The sequence below is a fragment of the Salvelinus fontinalis genome, chromosome 2 (genome assembly GCF_029448725.1).
Source record: "Salvelinus fontinalis isolate EN_2023a chromosome 2, ASM2944872v1, whole genome shotgun sequence".
NCBI classification, from domain to species: Eukaryota; Metazoa; Chordata; class Actinopteri; order Salmoniformes; family Salmonidae; genus Salvelinus; species Salvelinus fontinalis.
In genome coordinates, this window is record NC_074666.1 from 29,755,332 (window position 1) to 29,765,290 (window position 9,959).

Here is a 9,959-nt window from a genome sequence, read left to right on the forward strand (position 1 = left end):
AAGTGTGTTACTTCCCCTGGAATGTTGAAGTCACCTCAGCTTTGCACGTGTCAGAAAACCGTGATAATTACGTTCAGCATCAACCATCCACTTTTTTCTCCAGGGAAATTAGTATCAGCATCACTGTCTGGAGGCTGAATGCAATAAATCTGAGGAGGCTATTTAAGTGCGTGAGGTTTATTATCAAAATGACCATACAAATTCAGCATTTTTGAATATGAATACAGAGATCATGAAAATTCATGATGTTTCTCTAGTAGCCCCGGAACAAGTTCAGACACAAAATAATTCCACCTAAAGAATCCCAACAGATTACTGTATCACAATTTACAATCAAAGCTATGGTATATGAAAGTACCAGATTACTGCAGTTACATTTACATTAGACTTTCATCAATATTGAACTGGTTAATCACAAATACATCCGCTACATCTATAGTTCACTAATCAACAATAAGGTTGCGTACGTTTACATTGTGCTTCAGATTCAATTGCCCGATAAAGTAACTCACTGCCATGCCTGTGCTGAAAATACATGTTGTAGGTCTTTTACAGTACCTCTTGTGTATCTTATACAATGAAGTACCACACCCTGGGAAATAACAATTGCTGTGTGTCATTGTCGCATATGGTCAACTTATCTGTAAATACTACCACGTAAGAGAAATTGAGGGGTGATAGTTTAAACCACTTTAGAATCTCTCATCTTAATGACCCTGATTTTTGCCCTGATAAATGACCTTTGTCACTCATTAGACACTAAAACATTCACCAAGGATGCAATCAGACATTGTTAACACCCAGATAACAAATCAATATGTACTCCACATTTTCCCAATACCTAAGCACAGCTTATGTCATATCAAGATTTGTGATTACAATACAATATTAAACAAGTATGATCACTTCAAGAAAGTTAATTCACTTAAATTGAAGAACTGACGCTATATTGAGTTTCTCTAAAACACAGCAGGCTTGATCAGATACTGTCTCATTTGTACATTGTGTTGTGATTTGTCTATATGGTATTTTTAATTTGAAGTGTTTCTACCTTCATCCACTGCAGCATACTTAACCCTCATCTACCTCACTATAGTATATTTAAGCAATATTGCCTGAGGAGGTGTAGTATATGGCCAATATACCACGGCAAAGGGCTGTTCTTAGCCACGATGCAACGCGGACACAGCCCTTTGCCGTGGTATGTTGGCCATATATCACAAACCCCAGAGGTACCTTATTGCTATTATAAACTGGTTACAATGTAATTAGAGCAGTAAAAATAAATGTTTTGTCATACATGTGGTATATGGTCTGATATACCATGGCTGTCAGCCAATCAGCGTTCAGGACTCGAACCACCCAGTTAATAATATAAGAAACGCTCGGTTTACACTTCATACAGTATTTCTGTGATGTTAAACAACTTTCTCATTAATTGACAATCTAGGATCCCCCGTCACAGGAAGGTGACAAAGGACTTGTTTGACATTGCAGCCGACAGATCTACAACTAATTTTGCATCATAAATACCTACTCATTATTATTTGTAAATCATTCAGTCAACATTTACCCACAATGCATCACAGATTGCATGCTCTTGAACACGGCCAAAGCCTGCCTGCCTGCCCTGCTGATGCAGCTGAAACAACCATGTAAACGGTTCTTTCCCTCTGACATTTTCCCTCACAGCTATTCTCTCTCCCATTCAAAACAAAAATTTACGGTGACGTGGTGGCCAGCCTTTATCTAAAGAACTCCAATCCTCCCTATTCTATGTCCACTGTCTCTCACATCATAGGCAGTGTCTTTTCAAAGCATTGAACAAACTGTGCTCATGCAGCCTGTTTTCTTTTTAAAATCTATTTTGTGTCTCTGGTTACAGAGTAGAACCATATAGAACGCAGCCTGCATGCTCACCCCCACTCACATGCTGGGACCTACACCAGGCCGGTCTGCATGTGGACATGTAAAGGGTAGGGGTGGTAAAGGAGGGGGGGCTGTGCTGCCTGGGGAATGTAGTAGCTGCTGAATATGGGGTCAGCCATGTAAGGTGCAGGCTGGTAGAAGCAGGTGACGTTGGCAGTATTGGGAATGGCATTCTGTTCCCCCAGCACCCTCAGAGCCAGCACAGTGATCATATTGAGTGTCTGCCTCCGCTCATGTCCCATCAGACACACTGTACTCTCATCTATCACCCGACGCAGGGTCATCAGAAAGTCATATTTGCTCATCTCCTCGTCGCCAATAAAGTGGCAGCGCAGGTAGGCCTCGATTTTGCGCTGCTGCTCGCTGAGGTCAGGAAAGTCAATAAAGAAGCGGGAGCACATGTAACGCTCAAGGGACTTGATCTCTGTCTCACTGGCTGGCCTGAAGTTCCTCACGAGCAGGTCACTGTACTTCAGAAGTCCACCTCCTCTGATCTCCTCTGGGTTATGGGTGGCAATGAGTCGGAAGCGCAGGTGATCCATGGCTTGCTCAAAGTCCCCGTACATGCACTCTGCTACCACAGTGATGCTGACCCTGTCTTTTAAGGCCGAGCTTGGCCCTGGAAAGACTGTGGTTGTCTCTGGTGGCCCTGGTTCCTGAGCAGCAGCAGGCTCAGACTCTGGGACTCTGTCTCCTGTGGTTTGAAGGGACACTGATTCCTGAGTAGCTTCTGAGTCGGGAGGCTTTTTTGAGTATTTCACTCTGACTATTTGTTCTATGTTGTGGGGTGATATGTTTTTATCTTGGGATGAAACAGCTGGAGTAAGGTGATCTGTGAGTGTTTTAGTGCTCTCTAAGTTCCTCTGTCTGGACCCTGAGGAGGATGAATAATGGCCTTGATCAGTGTCTATTAAAGAGGGATTTGGTTGTATTGTTGGGAGTATTTCTATAGGCTCAAACAGCTGTGTTGTAAGATCTGACAGATCTTTTAACAAAGACCATTTTTCAGGGAGTGATGAAGTGCTGCTCATCTTTCGTGACATCTTCCTTAGAGATTTAGGTGAGGGGCAAAAGTCAGGGACAACTTGCTGGGATGTGTCATAGGTTTTCTTGGCTGGGGGAAGGAATGCATGTTCAAGGTGTATGTTTTGTGTGACAGCAGTGCAGTCTTGGGATGTGGATTGAAGTATCACCTGAAGTTGAGCTTGCTCTTGTTGCAGTGCTGAGTTCGCTGTGAGCAACATGGGGGATGAATTGATGTCTTTTGACTCAGAAATCAATGACTCCTCTGTGTTATTTTGAGGGTCTACAGATGTATTTGGCACCAGAGGTTCCATCTCTTCTGTCATTGTTTTGGAGGATATAACTGAGAGGTAATCTGTATTCTGAACAAATTGTATTTTTACTGTATCAACCGTTACCACCACCTCCTCTTCTACCTCTTCCTCGTCCTCCAGAGATCCCAGGTCTAGCTCTGCTTTCTCTAACACTTCCTGTTCCTCTTGCATTCCAGTTGCATGCACATCCATAGGATGCGATAATTCTTCCTTTTGAACAATAACCTCTTCACTGTGGCATAGACTGTCAGTGAAGTGTGTCATCATTGAGTCATTGTCTTTATCTTCTTTTAGATTCACAGAGGTGGAAGGGTACTGGGGTTCCATTATGGTTTTCTCTGCCCCTCTATCCAGATATAACACATTGCCATTGTGTAACTCCAATCCCTCACACTGACCCTCTTGCCTCCTCTCAGTCTCCCAATATGACTCCAGCATATGGTCCAATATAATCTGGAAGGAGTCCACACTGAATTCAAACTGTCGTCGCAGGGAATTTACGAACCTGAGCTCCACAGTCTTACCCCTGTTATTGGACAGTGAGATTAGGCTCCAGCGGTCGTGCTCATTGAAGACCTTGACCATTTTCTGTACGTAGGCCTCCTTCATGGTGAGGCAGGTGATCTTGCGTCTGTTGACCCCACGGGGAAGGAGGTCACGCAGGCTGCCCAGCACCACCTCCTTGATAACCTGGAAGTCCTCCTGTCTGGGCAGCTCCACTCCAAAGATGATGTCCAGGTCTCTGTAGCCCGTGCCGTTGTCCCTGACCATCACATAGCTGGCGGTGGAGCCATTGAGGCGGATGTCCCTGACCCTGATCTCCCTCTCCACTAGCCGGTCCTTCACTACGTGGATGATGTCCTTGGGTCTCACCTCCAGGGTGGGGAAGTTCCCTCGGCCGTGGATGTGGATCACCTCTGTCAACACCTGGTCCAGAGTCTGGACTTGCTCCAGGGTCAAGTTGTGGAATCTTCTATCCATTTGGAGCTCCATTATCTTGGGTTTACCTGCAAAAGGACACAATATTGTATTTGGAAGAAGCTGGGTAATTTCATGCCACAAAATGTGTGTTCAATGGGAAAGATTCTAATGCATTTTACAACAAGTGAAGAAATACTATTATTCATTCACATTGAGTTCAGGGGATGTCAATGTCAACTCTGAAACACAAGAGACACCAAAGGCACAGATTGCACCATTCCAAATTAAAATAGGTGTGTTGGTACTACTAAGCATAAGATAATGCCTCAGCAGGATACAAGGCACCATCTATGGAATATGCTGTAGGATGCCTCCAACTCACAAATCTTGCCAGTTACTGTCACACATGTGCATTATCCCCCCCCCTCCCCCCCTTTACACCTGCTTGAACACATGGGGGTGGAAGATGTAAAATGAAAAATTCAGCAGGAAGGTAACCAGCTAGGAACTTCCTCTCAGAAGAGAAGTAATATGAGCAAATCTTGTCCTTGTTGTTTTTGTTCGCACAACATCCTCTGATCCAAAGGTAATGGTTTTATTTTCAACTGCTTAATTTGTGTATTTTAAACTTAGTGATAAATGAACTCATTCAATAATAAATACTTGGCTGTCTATAAACAAATCAATAAGGCTACATAAGCATTTAGAAATGATATCCCACAAATAAGATTAGCCTGATGTAGCCTACTTTGACACAGATTTAACATGAACAGTGGTATGAGGTCAACAGCTGGGATATGTATTGGTACTTTCCCACAAAAGCCAAAAGTTTGCATGGACAGTTCTTATGGAATCCATCATGTACTAGAATAATAGTCGCATGCTGCAGAATTTTAGTCTCATGTGCAACCCCTTCTCGCCCGCGCGCCTGCTCCCACTCTTTAGATAAAACCATATGAGTCATACAGTCACTGAATAAAGCACCCCTCGCCGCGTCTTCTGGATTTTCTGCATGCGTGTAAAAAACATCGCCACTTCTCACATATTCCCATTGTTGTATATTTGAGATTTATTCTATACAAATATGGTATATCAAGCAAGGAGTGCCGTTGATAATCAGAATCGATCAAGTAAAATATTGCGTAGGCTATAAATCTGTTCTCTTGAGTTTTTATTTTACAGTCCTTATTAGGCTAAGTACTCAACGACGTGATGCCGCGTATGCACAGTCTATGCAATTTACCTAAATAATATTTACAAACCCTTTATTAGCCCAGTGAACACTCACATGACACTGAATAGACCACGCACGTAGACTACATAAACATGCTTAACAGCTAAATATTTTATTGAACAGAAACTAATAAAATATACAAAATAAAACATTTTGGTGAGTTTAGTCTACACCTCTTCTCCCACGTCTTCACCTGATGCAATATTGTTAGGTATAATTTACACACTGGCCAACATAGTTTGCTATTGTTTAATCCATCCATGGACAATGCAAATCATTAGCCTATCAAATGTACATATTTGTTTGATCCGTTTACATTCAAATTGTATAACACACAAACCTTACGTATTTCGAAATTATTCCTGTATCAAATGTAACATGACAATGATCATGCAATTAAATAATTGACTTAGTTAGCCTACTCACCTAACTGCTGAATGAAATGGTAGAACTTAGCCAAACTATAGTGATAAAAACAACAATAAGTGATATCCAACAGGTGTCGTAGACACAATTCGTTATCTTGCGAAGCTGTAGGTTCGTGCGTGATCGCTGTCCAACAAGACAGTGGTGCTGAAACAAACTGAAGTTCAACCACGCACTGTTTTCTCAACTGGAAGCGTAATGTAGTTTCCATGGCAATCTGGCGTCACGATTTTACGGTAACTGAACGATACTCTGATAGATAATCCCATAATGAACAGACAATCTACAATATATATACAAAAGTATGTGGACACCCCTTCAAATTAGTGGATTCGGCTATTTTCAGCCACACCCGTTGCTGACAGGTGTATAAAATCCATCATTGGATGCCACCTTTCCAAGAAGTTAGTTCTGCACTGCTAGATCTGCCTAGGTCAACTGTAAGTGCTGTTTTTGGGAAGTGTAAACAATTAGGAGCAACAACGGCTCAGCTGCGAAGTGATAGGCCACACACGCTCACAGAATGGGACCGCCAAGTGCCGGAGCATGTAGCGAGTAAAAATCATCTTTACCAAGTTCCAAACTGCCTCAGGAAGCAACGTCAGCGCAATAACTGTTTGTCGGGAGCTTAATGAAATGGGTTTCCATGGCCGAGCAGCCAATGGTGGCAAGCCTAAGATCACCATGTGCAATGCCAAGCATTGGCTGGAGTGGTGTAAAGCTTGCCGCCATTGGACTCTGGACCAGTGGAAACGCATTCTCTGGAGTGATGTTTCCATCTGGCAGTCCGACGGACGAATCTGGGTTTGGTGGACTCCAGGAGAACGCTACCTGCCCGAATGCATAGTGCCAACTTTAAAGTTGGGTGGAGGAGGAATAATGGTCTGGGGCTGTTTTTCATGGTTTGGGCTAGGCCCCTTCCAGTGAAGGGAATTCGTAATGCTACAGCATACAATTACATTCTAGACGATTCTGTGCTTCCAACTTTGTGGCAACAGTTTTAGGCAAGGCCTTTTCCTGTTTCAGCATGACAATGCCCCCATGCACAAAGCGAGGTCCATGGTTTGTTGAGATCGGTGTGGAAGAACTTGATTGGCCTGCACAGAGCCCAGATGTCAACCCCATCGAACACCTTTGCGATGAATTGGAATGCCGACTGCGAGCCAGGTCTAATCGACCAAAATCAGTGCCCAACCTCACTAATGCTCTTGTGCATGAATGGAAGCAAGTCCCCGCAGCAATGTTCCAACATCTAGTGGAAAGCCTTCCTAGAAGAGTGGATACTGTTATTGCAGCAAAGGGGGGACCAACTCCATATTAATGCCCGTGATTTTGGAATGACATGTTTGAAGAGCAGGTGTTCACATACTTTTGTTATGTAGTTTATCTATCAAGGTTTTCATACCCCTTGACTAATTCCACATTTTGTTGTTACAGCCTGAATTCAAAATGGGTTAAATATATCGTTTTTTTTTACCCATCTACAAGAAATACCCCATAATGACAAAGCAAAAACAAGTTTTTAGAAATGTTATCAAATTTATAAATAAAATAAAAAACTGATCACATTGACATAAGTATTCAGACCCTTTACTTAGTACTTTGTTGAAGCACCTTTGGCAGCGATTACAGGCTCGAGTCTTCTTGGGCATGACGCTACAAGCTTGGCATAACTGTATTTGGGGAGTATTTCCCATTATTTTCTGCAGATCCTCTCAGGCTCTGTCAGGTTGGATGAGGAGAGTTGCTGCACAGCTATTTTCAGGTCTCTCAATAGATGTTCGATCGGGTTCAAGTCCGGGCTCTGGCTGGGCCACTCAAGGACATTCAAAGACTTGTCTCCAAGCCACTCCTGTGTTGTCTTGGCTGTGTGCTTCGGGTCGTTGTCCTTTTGGAAGGTGAACCTTTGCCACAGTCTGAGATTCTGAGCACTCTGGAGCAGGTTTTCATCAAGGATCTTTCTGTACTTTGCTCCGTTCATCTTGATCTTGACTAGTCACCCAGTCCCTGCCACTGAAAAAACATCCCCACCACATGATGCTACCCCCACCATGCTTCACCGTAGGGATGGTGCCCGGTTTCCTCCAGATGTGACGCTTGACATTCAAGCCAAAGAATTCAATTTTGGTTTCATCAGACCAGAGAATCTTGTTTCTCATGGTCTGAGAGTCTTTCGGTGCCTTTTGGCAAACTCCAAGTGGGCTGTCATGTGCCTTTTACTGAGGAGTGGCTTCTGTCAGGCCACTCCACCATAACAGCCTGATGGGTGGATTGCTGCAGAGATGGGAGAACCTTCCAGAAGGACAACCATCTCCACAGAAGAACTCTGGAGCTTTGTCAGAGTCACCTCCCTGACCAAGGCCCTTCTCTCCTGATTGCTCAGTTTGGCCGAGGGGCCAGCTCTAGGAAGAGTCTTGGTTCTTCCAAACTTCTTCCATTAAAGAATGATGGAGTCCACTGTGTTCTTGTGGACCTTCAGTGCTGGAGACATTTTTGGTACCCTTCCGCAGATCTGTGCCTCAACACAATCCTTCCTCGGAGCTCTATGGACAATTCCTTTGACCCCATGGCTTTGTTTTTGCTCTGACATGCACTGTCAACTGTGGAACCTTATATAGACAGCTGCTTTTTCATTATGGGGTATTGTGTGTAGAATGATGAGGGGGAAAAAATTGATTCATTCAATTTTAGAATAAGGCTGTAAAGTAACAATGTGGAAAAAGTCAAGGGGTCTGAATACTTGCTACATACAGCAATAGCTGAATAGGATGACATTGACTGGAATACAGTATGTAAACATAATTAAAGTGACTAGTGTCCCATTATTAAAGTGACCAGTAATTCCATGTCTATGTACATAGGACAGCAACCTCTAAGGTGCAGTGTTGAGTAACCGGGTGGTAGCTGGCTAGTGATAGGGTGGAGGCCGGCTAGTGATGGCTATTTAACAGTTTGATGGCCTAGCTGTTTTTCAGTCTCTCAGTCCCAGCTTTGATGAACCTGTAATGACCTCGCCTTCTGAATGTTAGTGGGGTGAACAGGCCGTGGCTTGGGTGGTTGATGTCCTTGATTATCGTTTTGGCTTACCTGTGACATTGGGTGCTGTATGTGTCCTGCAGGGCAGGCAGTGTGCCCCTGGAGATGCGTTGGGCAGACCTCACCACCCTGTGGAGAGCCCTGCGGATGCGGGCAGTGCAGTTACCATACCAGGCAGTGATACAGCCCTACAGGATGCTCTCAATGGTGCATCTTTAAATGTTTGTGAGGGTCTTAAGGGTCAAGCCACATTTCTTCAGCCTCCTGAGGTTGAAGAGCTGCTCTTGCGCCTTCTTCACCACATTGTCTGTGTGGGGGGACCATTTCAGATTGTCAGGGATGTGTACGCCAAGAAACAAGAAGCTTTTCACCTTCTCCACTGCGGCCCCGTCGATGTGGATGGGGACGTGCTCCCTCTGCTGTCTCCTGAAGTCGACGATCAGCTCCTTTGTTTTGTTGATGTTGATGGAGAGGTTATTTTCTTGGTACCACTCCGCCAGGGCTCCCACCTCCTCCCTGTAGGCTATCTTGTTATTGTTGGTAATCAGGCCTACGACTGTCGTCTGCAAACTTAATGATTGAGTTTGAGGCCTGCGTGGCCATGCAGTCATGGGTGAACAGGGAGTACAGGAAGGGGCTGAGCAACGACCCCTTTCGGGCTCCTGTGTTGAGGATGTTGTTTCCTACCTTCACCATGTGAGGGTGGCCCGTCAGGAGGTCCATGACCCAGTTGCACAGGGCGGGGTTCAGACCCAGGGACCCGAGCTTAATGATGAGCTTAGAGGGTACTATTGTGTTGAAGGCTGAGCTGTAGTCAATGAACAACAGTCTTACATAGGTATTCCTCTTGTCCAGATGGGATAGGGCAGCTTGCAGTACAATGGCGATTGCGTCATATGCATATCTATTGGGGCAGTATGCAAATTGAAGTGGGTCTAGGGTGTCAGGTAAGGTGGAGGTGATATGATCCTTAACTAGCCTCTCAAAGTACTTCATGATGACAGAAGGGAATGATAGTCATTTAGTTCAATTGCCTTTGCTTTCTTGGGTACAGAAGAAATGGTGGACATCTTGAA

General features: G+C 44.3%; 1 protein-coding gene across 1 annotated transcript; it reads right to left on the minus strand.

Moving 5' to 3' along the window:
• Window positions 1–161: 161 nt before the first annotated feature.
• LOC129815944 (uncharacterized) lies at window positions 162–6,122 on the minus strand. Its single transcript, XM_055870158.1, has 2 exons — window positions 5,848–6,122; window positions 162–4,273 (listed from the first exon to the last, which is right to left on the minus strand). The coding sequence occupies exons 1-2, from the start codon at window positions 6,056–6,058 to the stop codon at window positions 1,941–1,943; spliced, it is 2,544 nt and encodes an 847-aa protein (XP_055726133.1). The 5' UTR covers window positions 6,059–6,122; the 3' UTR covers window positions 162–1,940.
• Between the last annotated feature and the right edge of the window lie 3,837 nt (window positions 6,123–9,959).